We start from the raw sequence: 16,698 nt of genomic DNA on the forward strand, positions 1-16,698 counted from the left end.
GCAGTGCAGCACAGCTTTACATTGCTCGTGACAGCTACAGCCTCCCATTGCCCGTGACAGCTACAGCCTCCCTTTGCCCATGGCAGCTACAGCCTTCACATTGCTCGTGACAGCTACAGCCTCACATTGCCCGTGGCAGCTACAGCCTCCCATTGCCCGTGACAGCTACAGCCTCCCATTGCCCGTGACAGCTACAGCCTTCACATTGCTCGTGACAGCTACAGCCTCACATTGCCCGTGGCAGCTACAGCCTTACATAGCCCGTGGCAGCTACAGCCTTCACATTGCCCGTGACAGCTACAGCCTCACATTGCCCGTGATAGCTACAGCCTCACATTGCCCATGACAGCTACAGCCTCACATTGCCCGTGATAGCTACAGCCTCACATTGCCCATGACAGCTACAGCCTCACATTGCCCGTGACAGCTACAGCCTCACATTGCCCGTGATAGCTACAGCCTCACATTGCCCGTGATAGCTACAGCCTCACATTGCCCGTGATAGCTACAGCCTCACATTGCCCATGACAGCTACAGCCTCACATTGCCCGTGATAGCTACAGCCTCACATTGCCCATGACAGCTACAGGTTTGGAGAGAGGCAGGCAGCTCAATGAAACACAGGTATCTAAAGTATTTATGTAAAAATACTTGGACTATATGCATGTCTGGTTTGCCACTGAAAAAATACAGTACAAGTGAACATTATATTAATATGCTTTATAGGACACCTATCTTTACTATCACATCTTTAGTGCAGTTTTATCTCCTGTTACATATCACACAATGCAGAACATAGTCCCAATATGAAGCACAAAGATAAACCCCTGTAGGTATCCAATAGTCTCCTATGTACCCCAATTACATAAATATTTTTTATCTCAGGCTTTCATATGAACAAAAATGGAACTTATGTTTATCATATGGTTTCAAAAACTTTTATCAGATCTATTAATCACAGATAATATACAGCATCAGATCATTTCATTCTAAAATCAAATTTTAAAATAAAATCTTATATTTTAGTGTATTTTACATGTTAGTGTATGATGAGCAACTTAATATATAAGGTACCACCTTTCTATGTCTTATAGACAGTTTATCTGGCTCATTTGATTGTGGCACACTAGGGTATAATGCACTTTACCCAGCACATGTCACAGTGTCACATTTATCTGACACTTTTTATCAGTAATACATTTTACATGTCACTTTTTCTGTTGCACACTTCATATCAGTACTTATATGTCACTAAAAGACTAGATTCTAAGGATTCCCCAATCTGAGGTGCATCAGTGATGAGCAGTGTACCAACCGAGGAAGGAAATGAGAAACACCACTTTTTGTAATATATGCTATGGTTTCTATTACTACATGAAAGACAAATAAATATACTTAAAAATAATGAAGGGCAATCCCTTGAATACCCCTTGCCGGGTGCCCCACGTATCTACAGGGGTACAGGTACCACAGGCCGAGAAACTAGGAAAAAAGACATAATCTAACAGCCTATCACAGTGAGAGATCTGAATAAAAGAATGCACTGAGATCAAAAAGAACCAAGTCTAAAGGAAATGATTGTTTGTGTATAACAAATTAATACAGATTGCTCACTGGCTGACAAAATAACTCCCACAGCTTCAGTATTGGACAGCGGCCTGCCTATATGCATAACAACAATACCAAATATTTGTTTTCAACGCCAGGAAACAATAAGGATATAATATTTTATTATAATCATTTGTAGAAGCAGCAAATTCAAACAATCTGTGAATACACAACGTTTGAACACATCTTTAGAGAGACGTATGATTTATACGCTTTAGACTGTAGCTAGAGTAGGATTTTTTTCTCCCTGTATAAAGTAAGGAAGATGAATTTCTATACTGGCTAATAAGATACATGGAAACAAGTCACCTTCCCTCCAAAAATGAAAAAAAAAGGCTCTGCTGATAACAGGCTGGTCAGAGAAATAGCTGGGTTTTTTATTAATTGTTTGACCTGTCAGCCCTCACACTTCATAGATTGTAAAACAAAGAGGGGTGTGAGTACACAAGAGAGCACTTCAGTACTGTATCAAAAATAGCAGCAGTTACACTTTATAATAGATCAATGTACACACCTTCATGTTATTGCAGATGTACTTTTACATATTTAAAGGGACAGTAAAGTTAAACAACTTTCTAATTTATATCTATTATCACATTTGCTTTGTTCTCTTAGTATCCTTTGTTGAAGAGTAAGCTGAAGTAGGTGCACATTAGCTCACAAGTTTGCACGTTTTTAGTACTCTATGGCAGCAACAATGGTTTGCAACAATGTTTGAGCCAATTTTATAAACTGTGGCAAACACTGCTGCCTTAGAGCAATGTTTTTCAACCGCGGTCCTCGAGTACCCCCAGCAGGCCAGGTTTTCATTATAGCTGAACCGTTGCACAGGTGAAGCAATCAGCTGATCAGTAACACCATGGTTACTATCCTGCTCTCACAAATAAGCTGATTATTTCACCTGTGTACTGGTTCAGCTATAATGAAAACCTGGCCTGTTGGGGGTAACACTTCAACAAATGATACAAAGCAAAAATCAAATTTGATAATAGAAGTAAATTGTAAAGTTGTTTAAAATTGTATGTTCCAAACCAAGAACTTCTAAATTTACTGTCAATTTAAAAACACTTACTGTACTATTTATTCAAAGAAAAAAGCACAACCTTTTTCCAATTACTAAGTTAAAGGGACACTGAACCCAAATGTTTTCTTTCGTGATTCAGATAGAGCATGCAATTTTAAGCAACTTTCTAATTTACTCCTATTATCAAATTGTCTTCATTCTCTTGTTATCTTTATTTGAAAAGTTAGAATATATAAGTTTAGATGCCGGCCCATTTTTTTGTGAACAACCTTGGTTGCTCTTGCTGATTGGTGGATAAATTCACCCACCAATAAACAAGTGCTGTCCAGGGTCTGAAACAAAAATTGTCTGGCTCCTTAGTTTAGATGCCTTCTTTTTTTAAATAAAGATAGCAAGAGAACAAAGAAAAATTGATAATAGGAGTAAATTAGAAAGTTGCTTAAAATTGCATGCTCTGTCTGAATCATGAAAGAAAAAAATTGGGTTCAGTGTCCCTTTAAGTGTATTCTGCCATAAAATGTGCCGTTTCATTTTAAAGTTCCTGCAGATAGAGGGGAGTAGAATACGAATCTTACCTGGTATATTTGCTTTGTTGATGGATGGTTGGTTGCACATGGTTGACCTTCTAAAATATATATAAAAAAAAAAAAGAGAAAGTTAAATTCTGTTTAGTATATACATCAGTCTTCATTTATCTTGTATTTGTATTATTTCTATTGTATTGTTATTTGGATATGAATCTCATACAAATGCAAACAAACCAATAAGTCATTTGTTAGGACTTTTATTATTATATAATGTTATATATTATTTATTACATAATATTATTAATGTTAATATAATGTGTCACTTATCTGCAAGTGACATAGTATCGTACTGGATTCAAGATTTAATGTCCTCCATGTGTGAAATGTAAGTGAGAAAGTGAAACGTATTGTTAGTTTTAGGTATATGTGTGATAAGCTATACTACCAAGACACTAATGGAGTTCACGATTTCTTAGTCTATGAGAATGATTAAAGGGACATGAAATCCCAAATTTTTATTTCATGATTTAGGTAGAACATAAAATTTTAAACAACTTTCCAGTTCACTTCTATTATTAAATTATTTTCATTCTCTTGGCATCATTTGTTGAAGGAGCAGCAAACACATGGGTGAGCCAATGACAATTGGTATATATATATATGCAGCAACCAATCAGCAGCTAGAACCTAGGTTCTTTGCTGCTCCTGAGCTTACCTAGATAAACCTTTCAGCAAAGGATTACAAGAGAAGGAAGCAAATTCAAAAATAGAAGTAAATTGGAAAGTTGTATGTTCTATCTGAATCATGGATGTCTATGACTTTACTGTCCCTTTAAAGTTTTAGCTTTAAAGTCAATAGATGTATATATTGGTCCATCAAACATACCTATATTTCTATAATAAAAACAGATCCAGTACACATCACTTCAGCAAAACGGTCACTGTATAAACCCTTTAACACAACCCACAAGCAAGTTCCCTCAGAACAATATTTCTTTAAGACCTTTATTTCAATTCTTAGAACATAATAAAGATGACATTTAGAGCAACTAGCTCTAGGATGCATGATTAGGAGCTAGTGTCCTGAAATGTTGCCTTGGCCCAAGAATTGAAGACAAGAAAAAAATATATATTTTATATAAGTACTGTGCTGATATAGTATATGACTGTCTTCATGGTTTTACAGCACACTGAACGTACATAGATAGAACTGCAGCGCAGATGAATAGACCAGTCCAGTCGCCAAAAGCGGGTAAAATTTATTGTGGGATAGTAAAAGTGTAAAGTTTCCGGCCTGACTGGCAATCTGACTTTTTTCATCTGACCATAATTAGTCATGGACAGTTGAAAATAACTCTGTCTTGCCGTAGATATTTTCCCGTTTTATTTCTAAAGTGAGGCTACGTTGCTAGGTTACTGACAATGCTCTCATTTCATCAGTGGCTGCTGAGCTTTCATTTCAGTTTAGAGTTAAATGCGATGTGGAGATATCTTAAAGGAACATTAAACTGCTGTGCACAACTACAAACGAATAGTAGCTACTCACTATCTTATTGTATTTCATCTTGTTCCTGCAGTTCTTTTGTTTTAATAGCTTAAAGGTGCCAGATACTAAAGCTCCGCCCTTTTCATACTGGGTGCCGCCATCTTGAAGCTCAGGTATCCTCACAGCCTGTGATTATTTGCTTGGAGTTAGTGTGCATGATACATTACGTGAGCTTCACATTTTTGCATTTTCTACACAGTTTTTCAGTTACACGAAATCTTTAACAAAAAACACAACAATAATTTATAGCAATGCAGCAGCTGCAAAAAATGTACAGCTCCTGCTTTGTATCATGCACACTAACCTGAACCACTTTATACAGTTGTCAAAAAAAATGACAACCTCATTGATATGTAAATGCACACTGCTTCTGTCACAGGCTGTGAGACTACTTGAGTTCCAAGATGGCGGCACCAAATATGAAGAGGCGGAGCTTCAGTATCTGGCACTTTTAAGCTATTAAAACTGGAGAACTGGTTTGTAAAGAGCTGAAAGAACAGGATGGAAAGCAATAACATAGGGTTAGATTACAAGTGGAGCACAAATTATCGCTTTTGCGAAACCAATATTTGTGCTCCACTAAGTAATACCAGGGCAAATTTGCTTGAGCTGGTATTACAAGTCAGCCGTAAAGCAAATGCGACCTCCAATGTGTTTATATTAACCCATAAATATATACTGTATGTATATAAGCACATACATATATATATATATATATATATAGCGAACACACAGTGCCCCCCCCCCTAGACCGTAATGTAAATGCACTTTTCAGTGCCTTTTTTTTCCTTACTAACACCCCACACCTACCAACTTTTAACCGCTAAAAACTGCTTTGTGCAAGGTTTATTTTAAAAAATATGCTAATATTTTTTATTTGACAAAAGGCACTATACTTTTTTTTGGGGGGGGGGGCAATTGGGGCAAATTTTAAAAATTAACCAGAGGTCTAAATTTTTGAGTGCCAATGGCTGGTTATTTATCATGCGCTCTTAAACGGGTGAATTTAACCCATTTACGGGCACACAATATATTAGCGGTCCAATTGTAATTTAGCCCATAGTGAGTAGTTAATATTTTGTAGTTGTACTCAGCGATTTAATGTCCCTTTAAGGTCAGCGAACCCTTGATATAAAAAGAAAGTAAGAAGATAAAGCAAAAAAAAAAGAAAAAGGAAGAGACAGACAATATAAAAAAAGAAGATAGAAAAAAAGAGCAAGGGGGGTGGGGGCGTGTGGCTGTTGTATGACAGACAAAAACAGGTTATGCTGTGTAGTGTATGCCAGGGCTTTTAAAAAAAAAACTGAATTTGCAACGTTTACTTTGCATTTTTTTAATTTAAGTGTAATACACACAGACACCAGTGGGTGATTATAATTTCTTATGGGCTGGTAAGTTATAGCAGTTATTTGACCGGCAGGCAACTGGATATTTTTGGTAATTATACAGTCATAGCTAAAAATATTGGCACCCCTGCATTTCTGTCAGATAATGCACCACTTCTGTCAGAAAATTGTTGCAGTTACAAATGTTTAGGCATTCTCATGTTTATTTCTTTTGTTTGTATGACACAAAAAAGTGGAGGGAAAAAAGGCCAAATCTGACACATACCACGCAAACTCCAAAAATGGACTGAAAAAATTATTGGCACCTTCTCAAAATTGTAAGAAATAATTGCATTCCAAGTTTGTGATGCTCCTGTAAGTTGTAATTAAACTTACCTGTATCAATTAACTGGTGCTAACAATATAGAAATCAGACCGGCACCCAGTTAAAATGGTGAAAAATTAACACAAAGTTTCTGTTGTGTCTCTCTGTGTGCCACACTGAGCATGGAGAAGAGAAAGAGCAGCAAAGAATTGTCTGAGGAATTGAGAACAAAAATTGTGGGAAAGCATGGACAATCTCAAGGTTACAAGTCCATCTCCAGAGATCTTAATGTTCCTGTGTCCACTGTGCGCAACATTGTCAAGAAGTTTACAGCCCATGGCACTGTAGCTAATCTCCCTGGAAATTAACGAAAGAGAAAAATTGAGCAAAGATTGCAACAAAGGATTGTTCGAATGGTGAATAAAGAACCTCGATCAACTTCCAGACAAATTCAAGCTGACCTTCAGGCACAGGGTACAAATGTGTCAGCTCACACTATACATCGCCATCTGAATGAAAAGTGACACAAACATAAAAAAGCCAGATTGGAGTTTGCCAAAACTTACCTGAGGAAGCCAAAATCATTTTGGGAGAATATGCTGTGGACAGACAAAACAAAATTACAGCTTTTTGGTAAAACCCATCATTCTATTGTTTTCAGAAAAAGAATGAGGCTTTTAAAGAAAAAGAATACAGTCCCTACAGTCAAACATGGTGGAGGTTCACTGATGTTTTGGGGTTGCTTTGCTGCTTCAGGCACTGGATGTCTTGACTGTGTACATGGTATTATGAAATCTGAAGACTACCAAAGAATTCTGTGGTGCAATGTATGGCCCAGTGTCAGAAAGTTGAATCTCTGTCAGAGGTCATGCCTCTTACAGCAGGACAGTGACCCAAAGCACACATCAAAAAGCACCCAGAAATGGTTTAAGACAAAGTGCTGGAGAGTACTTAACTGACCAGTAATGACTCCAGATCTCAATCCCATAGAGCACCTGTGGAGAGATCTCAAAACAGCAGTTGGGGAAAAACATAATTTATGTAAGAACTTACCTGATAAATTCATTTATTTCATATTGGCAAGAGTCCATGAGCTAGTGATGTATGGGATATACAATCCTAACAGGAGGAGCAAAGTTTACCAAACCTCAAAATGCCTATAAATACACCCCTCACCACACCCACAATTCAGTTTAACGAATAGCCAAGTAGTGGGGTGATAAAGAAAGGAGTAAAAAGCATCAACAAAGGAATTTGGAATAATTGTGCTTTATACAAAAAAATCATAACCACCATAAAAAGGGTGGGCCTCATGGACTCTTGCCAATATGAAATAAATGAATTTATCAGGTAAATTCTTACATAAATTATGTTTTCTTTCATGTAATTTGCAAGAGTCCATGAGCTAGTGACGTATGGGATGGCAATACCCAAGAAGTGGAACTCCACGCAAGAGTCACTAGAGAGGGAGGGATACAAATAAAAACAGCCATTTTCCGCTGAAAATTTTGTATCCACAACCCAAATTATAAGTTTATTCTCATAATTGAAAAGAAAATACTTAAATTAGAAGCAGAATCAAACTGAAACAGCTGCCTGAAGAACTTTTCTACCAAAAACTGCTTCCGAAGAAGCAAATCATCAAAATGATAGAATTTAGTAAATGTATACAAAGAAGACAAAGTTGCAGCTTTGCAAATCTGATCAACTGAAGCTTCATTCTTAAAAGCCCAGGAAGTGGAGACTGATCTAGTAGAATGAGCTGTAATTCTCTTAAGCGGAGCTCAACCCAACATCAAATAAGCTTTATGAATCAAAAGCTTCAACCACGAAGGCAAGGAAACGGCAGAAACCTTCTGACCTTTCCTAGAACCAGAAAAGCTAACAAATAGACTGGAAGTCTTCCTGAAAACTTTAGTAGCTTCAACATAATATTTCAGAGCTCTCACCACATCCAAAGAATGTAAGGATCTCTCCAAAGAATTCTTAGGATTAGGACACAAAGAAGAGACAACAATTTCTCTATTAATGTTATTAGAATTCACAACCTTAGGTAACAATTTAAATGAAGTCCGCAAAACTGCCTTATCCTGATGAAAAACCAGAAAAGGAGACTCACAAGAGAGAGCAGATAATTCAGAAACTCTTCTAGCAGAAGAGATGGCCAAAAGGAACAACACTTTCCAAGAAAGTAGTTTAATGTCCAAAGAATGCATAGGCTCAAATGGAGGAGCCTGTAAAGCCTTCAAAACCAAATTAAGACTCCAAGGAGGATAGATTGATTTAATGACAGGCTTGATACGAACCAAAGCCTGTACAAAACAATGAATATCAGGAAGCTTAGCATTTTTTCTGTGGAATAAAACAGAAAGAGCCGAGATTTGTCCTTTCAAGGAACTTGCAGACAAACCTTTATCCAAACCATCCTGAAGAAACTGTAAAATTCTAGGAATTCTAAAAGAATGCCAGAAGATTTTATGAGAAGAACACCATGAAATGTAAGTCTTCCAAACTCGATAATAAATCTTTCTAGAAACAGATTTACAAGCTTGTAACATAGTATTAATAACAGAGTCAGAAAAACCTCTATGACTAAGCACTAAGCGTTCAATTTCCATACCTTCAAATTTAATGATTTGAGATTCTGATGGAAAAACGGACCCTGAGATAGAAGGTCTGACCTTAATGGAAGTGACCAAGGTTGGCAACTGGACATCCGCACAAGATCCACATACCAAAACCTGTGAGGTCATGCTGGAGCCACCAGCAGCACAAACGGATGCTCCATGATGATTTTGGAGATCACTCTTGGCAGAAGAACTAGAGGCAGGAAAATCTAAGCAGGATGATAACACCAAGCAAGTGTCAACGCATCCACTGCTTGAGGATCCCTGGACCTGGACAGGTACCTGGGAAGTTTCTTGTTTAGATGAGATGCCATCAGATCTATTTCTGGAAGACCCCACATCTGAACAAATTGAGAAAACACCTCTGGGTGGAGAGACCACTCCCCTGGATGTAAAGTCTGAGGACTGAGGTAATCCGCTTCCCAATTGTTTATACCTGGGATATGAACCGCAGAAATTAGACAGGAGCTGGATTCCGCCCAAACAAGTATCCGAGAAACTTCTTTCATAGCTTGAGGACTGTGAGTTCCACCCTGATGATTGACATAAGCCACAGTTGTGATATTGTCTGTCTGAAAACAAATGAACGGTTCTCTCTTCAACTGAGGCCAAAACTGAAGAGCCCTGAGAATCACACGGAGTTCCAAAATATTTATTGGTAATCTCGCCTCTTGAGATTTCCAAACCGCTTGCACTGTCAGAGATCCCCAAACTAAGCGTTCAATTTCCATACCTTCAAATTTAATGATTTGAGATTCTGATGGAAAAACGGACCCTGAGATAGAAGGTCTGACCTTAATGGAAGTGACCAAGGTTGGCAACTGGACATCCGCACAAGATCCACATACCAAAACCTGTGAGGTCATGCTGGAGCCACCAGCAGCACAAACGGATGCTCCATGATGATTTTGGAGATCACTCTTGGCAGAAGAACTAGAGGCAGGAAAATCTAAGCAGGATGATAACACCAAGCAAGTGTCAACGCATCCACTGCTTGAGGATCCCTGGACCTGGACAGGTACCTGGGAAGTTTCTTGTTTAGATGAGATGCCATCAGATCTATTTCTGGAAGACCCCACATCTGAACAAATTGAGAAAACACCTCTGGGTGGAGAGACCACTCCCCTGGATATAAAGTCTGAGGACTGAGGTAATCCGCTTCCCAATTGTTTATACCTGGGATATGAACCGCAGAAATTAGACAGGAGCTGGATTCCGCCCAAACAAGTATCCGAGAAACTTCTTTCATAGCTTGAGGACTGTGAGTTCCACCCTGATGATTGACATAAGCCACAGTTGTGATATTGTCTGTCTGAAAACAAATGAACGGTTCTCTCTTCAACTGAGGCCAAAACTGAAGAGCCCTGAGAATCACACGGAGTTCCAAAATATTTATTGGTAATCTCGCCTCTTGAGATTTCCAAACCGCTTGCACTGTCAGAGATCCCCAAACAGCGCCCCAATCTGAAAGACTTGCATCTGTTGTGATCACAGTCCAGGTTGGACGAACGAAAGAGGCCCCTAGAATCATACAATGGTGATCTAACCACCAAGTCAGAGAGAGTCGAACATTGGGATTTAAGGATATTAATTGTGATATCCTTGTATAATCCCTGCGCCATTGGTTCAGCATACAAAGATGAAGAGGTCTCATGTGAAAATGAGCAAAGGGGATCACGTCCAATGCTGCAGACATGAGACCTAAAACTTCCATGCAGATAGCTACTGAAGGGAATGACCGAGACTGAAGGTTCGGACAAGCTGAAACCAATTTCAGACGTCTTTTGTCTGTTAGAGACAAAGTCATGGATATTGAATCTATTTGGAATCCCAAAAAGGTTACCCTTGTCTGAGGAATCAAGGAACTTTTTGGTAAATTGATCCTCCAACCATGTTTTTGAAGAAACAACATGAGTTGATTCGTGTGAGATTCTGCAGAATGTAAAGACTGAGCAAGTACCAAGATATCGTTCAAATAAGGAAACACCTCAATACGCCGCTCTCTGATTACAGAGAGTAGGGCACCGAGAACCTTTGAAAAGATTCTTGGAGCTGTCGCTAGGCAAAAGGAAGAGCAACAAATTGGTAATGCTTGTTTAGAAAAGAGAATCTCAGGAACTGATAGTGATCTAGATGAATCGGAATATGAAGATATGCATCCTGTAAGTCTATTGTGGACATATAATGCCCTTGCTGAACAAAAGGTAGAATAGTCCTTATAGTCACTATTTGGAAAGTTGGTATTCTTACATATCGATTCAAAATCTTTAGATCCAAAACTGGTCGGAATGAATTTCTTTCTTTGGGACAATGAATAGATTTGAATAAAACCCCAGACCCTGTTCCTGAAACGGAACTGGCATAATAACCCTGATAACTCCAGGTCTGAAACGCACTTCAGGAAAGCCTGAGCCTTTACTGGGTTTGCTGGAATGCGTGAGAGAAAAAATCTTCTCACTGGCGGTCTTACTCTGAATTCTATTCTGTACCCCTGAGAGACAATACTCTGAATCCATTGATTTTGGACCGAATTGATCCAAACATCTTTGGAAAATCTTAATCTGCCCCCCACCAGCTGAGCTGGAATGAGGGTCGCACCTTCATGCGGACTTGGGGGCTGGCTTTGATCTCTTAAATGGCTTGGACTTATTCCAATTTGAGGAAGGCTTCCAATTGGAAACAGATTCCTTGGGGGAAGGATTAGATTTCTGTTCCTTATTTTGTCGAAAGGAATGAAGAAGCTTTAGATTTACCCTTAGGTCTTTTATCCTGAGGCAAAAAAACTCCCTTCCCCTCAGTGACAGTTGAAAATATTGAATCCAACTGAGAACCAAATAACTTATTACCTTGGAAAGAAAGAGATAGCAATCTGGACTTAGAAGTCATGTCAGCATTCCAAGATTTAAGCCACAAAGCTCTTCTAGCTAAAATAGCTAAAGACATAGATTTAACATCAATTTTGATGATATCAAAAATAAAATCACAGATAAAATGATTAGCATGTTGGAGTTACAGAACAATGCTAGACAAATCAGAATCCAATTCTTGTTGTGGTAAATGTTCCAACCAAAAAGTTGATGCAGCTGCAACATCAGCCAAAGAAATTGCAGGCCTGAGAAGATGACTAGCATATAAATAGGCTTTCCTTAAATAAGATTCAAGTTTTCTACCTTAAGGATCCTTAAAAGAAGTACTATCTTCCGTAGGAATAGTAGTACGTTTAGCAAGAGTAGAGATAGCCCCATCAACTTTAGGGATCTTTTCCCGAAACTCTAAAGAAACTGCTGGCAAAGGGTACAATTTTTTAAACCTTGAAGAAGGAATAAAAGAAGTACCAGACCTATTCCATTCCTTAGAAATCATATCAGAAATAGCATCAGGAACTGGAAAAACCTCTGGAATAACCACAGGAGGTTTATAAACAGAATTTAAACGTTTACAAGTTTTAATATCAAGAGGACTAGTTTCCTCCATATCCAATGTAATCAACACTTCTTTTAACAAAGAACGAATATACTCCATTTTAAACAAACAAGAAGATTTGTCAGTGTCTATATCTGAGGCAGGATCTTCTGAACCAGATAGATCCTCATCAGAGAAGGATAAATCAGTATGTTGTCGGTCATTTGAAATTTCATCATTTTTATGAGAAGTTTTAAAATACCTTTTACGTTTATTAGAAGGCGGAATAGCAGACAAAGCCTTCTGAATAGAATCAGAAATAAATTATTTTAAATTTACAGGTATATCTTGTGCATTAGATGTTGAGAGAACAGCAAGAGGTAATGAACTACTACAGATGGATACATTTTCTGCATGTAAAAGTTTATCATGGCAGCTATTACAAACCACAACTGGAGATATAACCTCCACATCTTTACAACAAATGCACTTAGCTTTGGTAGAACTGTTATCCGGCAGCAGAGTTCCAACAGTGACTTCTGAGACAGGATCAGATTGAGACATCTTGCAAATGCAAGAGAAAAAACAACATATAAAGCAAAATTATCAATTTCCTTATATGGCAGTTTCAGGAATGGGAAAAAAATGCATACAGCATAGCCCTCTGACATAGAGAAAAGGCAAGAGGCATATAGGAATGGGGTCTTAAATAATGAAAATATTTGGTGCCAAGTACGACGCATGGCACAAACAGAAAAATATTTTTTGCCGCCAAAAAAGTCTGGAAATGACACACTCGCGTCACAGAAGACGCAACCTTGTGAAGGACTCGGCATCAACTAAGACGCCGGAAATGACGAAAAATGCGTCAACGAACGTAACTTCGCGCCAAAAAAAGAAAATTTATGCTTACCTGATAAATTTATTTCTTTTTAGACATGATGAGTCCATGGATTTCATCCTTACTTGTGGGATTTCACCTCCTGGTCAGCAGGAGGAGAAAAAGAGCACCACAGCAGAACTGCTATATATAGCTCCTCCCTTCGCTCCCACTCCAGTCATTCGACAGAAGTTAGGAAGAGAAAGGAAAAAGCCAAGGTGCAGAGGTGTCTGAAGTTTACAAAAATGAATAACCTGTCTCATAGAACAGGGCGGGCCGTTTACTCATTGTGTCTAAAAAGAAATAAATTTATCAGGTAAGCATAAATTTTCTTTTCTTTTTAAAGACACGATGAGTCCACGGATTTCATCCTTACTTGTGGGATACAATACCAAAGCTAGAGTACACGGATGATAAGGGAGGGACAAGACAGGGAACCTAAACGGAAGGCACCACTGCTTGAAGAACCTTTCTCCCAAAGGCAGCCTCAGCTGAGGCAAAAGTATAAAATTTGTAAAATTTAGAAAAAGTGTGACGAGAGGACCAAGTTGCAGCCGTGCAAATCTGTTCTACAGAAGCTTCATTTTTGAATGCCCATGAGGAAGCAACAGCCCTAGTGGAATGAGCCGTAACTCTTTCAGGTGGCTGCTGTCCAGCAGTCTCATATGCAAAATGGATAATACTCTTAATTGAAGAAACTAATTCTAACACCTCACTTTACCTCTACCTATTACTAACGTAGGCAAAGAGAATTACTGGAGTGGGAGGGAAGGGAGGAGCTATATACAGCAGTTCTGCTGTGGTGCTCTTTGCCACCTCCTGCTGACCAGGAGGTGAAATCCCACAAGTAAGGATGAAATACGTGGACTCATTGTGTCTTTAAAAAGAAAATCTAGCGCCAAGAATGACGCAATAAACTTTAGCATTTTGCGCCCTCGCAAGCCTAATTCTGCCCGCAAATTTAAAAGATAGTCAATTTGAAAAAGACTACACCCCAGGTAAATACATTTTTCCTACAAAAACATTTCCCAGATATGAAACTGACAGTCTGCAAAAGGAAATATACTGAAAATCGGAATCATGGCAAATATAAGTACAATATCTATATTTATAACTTTATAAAATACATAAAGTGCCAAACCATAGCTGAGAGTGTCTTAAGTAATGAAAACATACTTACCAAAGTCACCCATCCACATATAGCAGATAGCCAAACCAGTACTGAAACGGTTATCAGTAGAGGTAATGGAATATGAGAATATATCGTCGATCTGAAAAGGGAGGTAGGAGATGAATCTCTACGACCGATAACAGAGAACCTAAGAAATAGATCTCCCATGAGGAAAACCATTGGATTCAAAAGGTGATACTCCCTTCACATTCCTCTGACTTTCACTGTACTCTGAGAGGAATAGGGCTTCAAAATGCTGAGAAGCGCATATCAACGTAGGAATCTTAGCACAAACTTACTTCACCACCTCCATAGGAGGCAAAGTTTGTTAAACTGAATTGTGGGTGTGGTGAGGGGTGTATTTATAGGCATTTTGAGGTTTGGGAAACTTTGCCCCTCCTGGTAGGAATGTATATCCCATACGTCACTAGCTCATGGATTCTTGCCAATTACATGAAAGAAAAAAAAACTTCCAATCTGAGAGACCTAGAGCAGTTGGCGAAAAAAGAGTGGCCCAAAATTCCAGTAGAGAGGTGTAAGAAACTCACTGATGGTTACAGGAAGCGATTGATTTCAGTTATTTTTTCCAATAAGTGTGCTACCAAATATTAAATTGAGGATGCCAATAATTTTGCCCAGTCCATTTTTGGAGTTTTGAGGGAAATGTGTCCGATTTGGCTTTTTTTTCTCCACTTTTTTTGTGTCATACCAATACAAGCAAAAGAAATAAACATGAGAATGCCTAAACATTTGTAACTGCAACAATTTGGGCGAAGTGGGGCATTATCTGACAGAAATGCAGGGGTGCCAATATTTTTGGCCATGACTGTATGCCCTGCAAATGTATGATTTTGCTGTATAAAACAGTGCAACGTATCCCCTGAATACATGCTGTACGTTATTTTATAAAATACCAGTACAGCACATATACTAAAGCACTTTCCTACATACCCCTAAAGAACAGGAAATATATATTAAAATAAAATATTTTAATGTTCATTGTTTTATGACTTTCATATTTGTAATTCTTATTTAAGAGGTCTTCTTTCTTGTTATAAGGACCTTCATATATAATCCAAAACATCGCTTGCTCTTATGTGTGGTAGTACTGTGCATTTGCTGTGGGGTTGTTAATCCCTGGCCTTTGTCAGGCAAACAGGGAATTACTACTCTATTTGTGCCTGGCATGAATGGTTTAATCACTGCTATATGAACTATATAGTTTATATAATATTATAATATAAAACTTAAGGGAACTTCATTGGGGGACACAAAATGTAAATGTTCCCTATAGTGTGGATAACCACAAATAATCTGGGTCATTATTATAGCGATTCTTTAGATTAGGTCTGTTATATAAAATACATTTGCAGGCATAGTTTGAGTTAATATAAATTTACTGTTTTTAATATAAAGAATAGGCCCATTAACCCATTAGATTTAAAGGGACATAGAACAGTATAAACTAACATAAGGTTCTAAATATATAATGCAGCTAAACCTTACCTGCAAAACTGTTTCTGTTTTAACCCCCATTAACCCTCTTTAATTCAGGTATATTGTTTGCAGCAAGCTCCCCCTGGCATTTCCATATATGGAATGTGCTATCCAGGCCATAGCTTCTGCAGAATGCACTTGTGCATGTGCACAGTAGAGGGCAGTCACATGGCACCTGACTAAAGCAGTGCACAGTATAATTGCTGAAGCTTTCACAAAGCATGTGACACCATCCCCATGGAAACGAGAAAGCATCTTGGCAACAACTAATAGCAGTACCCGCTGTCCCTCCTCAACCCCCTTGCTTGCATAAGTAATTATCCTCACATGCACACTTTGATTTATGATAGCACAAGGTTTGGACTAAGACACTAATAAGGGGGGTGGAGCAGGCTACACTTGGCAACACCAAAGTGTAAGTATTTTTTTTACCTCAGTCGACCCTCTTATAATATGCAATAACTCAAAATGTTTTATGGCACTTTAAGAGAGGGCTGCAATGGCACAGGTTTTATATTTTTTGTATATCAATATATTGTATGTAGTAATTATTTGTAATTTATTTAAAAAGGGGGGAACAATTTTACACTATGCATTGAAGACTGAAAAGGTATTTTGCTTTTAGTCTAGCAGAAAAAAAAGCAACAGTGCTGTGTGTGTACCGGCAGATGATATACGTACTTGCTTGGTGGTCGATCTTGCAAGTTAGTTATTGCAGCAAAATTATTCCTTACAGTACGCAGACTGGCCAGTACCTAAAGCAAAA

At 38.3% G+C, this 16,698-nt stretch overlaps 1 protein-coding gene across 4 annotated transcripts in view; it reads right to left on the reverse strand.

Moving 5' to 3' along the window:
- Positions 1–16,698, reverse strand: part of PDE4D (phosphodiesterase 4D) — a 943,818-nt gene that overhangs the window by 281,402 nt on the left and 645,718 nt on the right. For all 4 annotated transcript variants that reach the window (XM_053701299.1, XM_053701296.1, XM_053701297.1 and 1 more), the window contains 2 exons: positions 16,614–16,687; positions 3,208–3,257 (listed from right to left, as the gene is read on the reverse strand). In XM_053701299.1, the coding sequence (XP_053557274.1) occupies positions 3,208–3,257; positions 16,614–16,687 (124 nt within the window). The remainder of the gene's footprint in view (positions 1–3,207; positions 3,258–16,613; positions 16,688–16,698) is intronic.

The sequence above is a fragment of the Bombina bombina genome, chromosome 2, assembly GCF_027579735.1.
Source record: "Bombina bombina isolate aBomBom1 chromosome 2, aBomBom1.pri, whole genome shotgun sequence".
Lineage (NCBI taxonomy): Eukaryota > Metazoa > Chordata > Amphibia > Anura > Bombinatoridae > Bombina > Bombina bombina.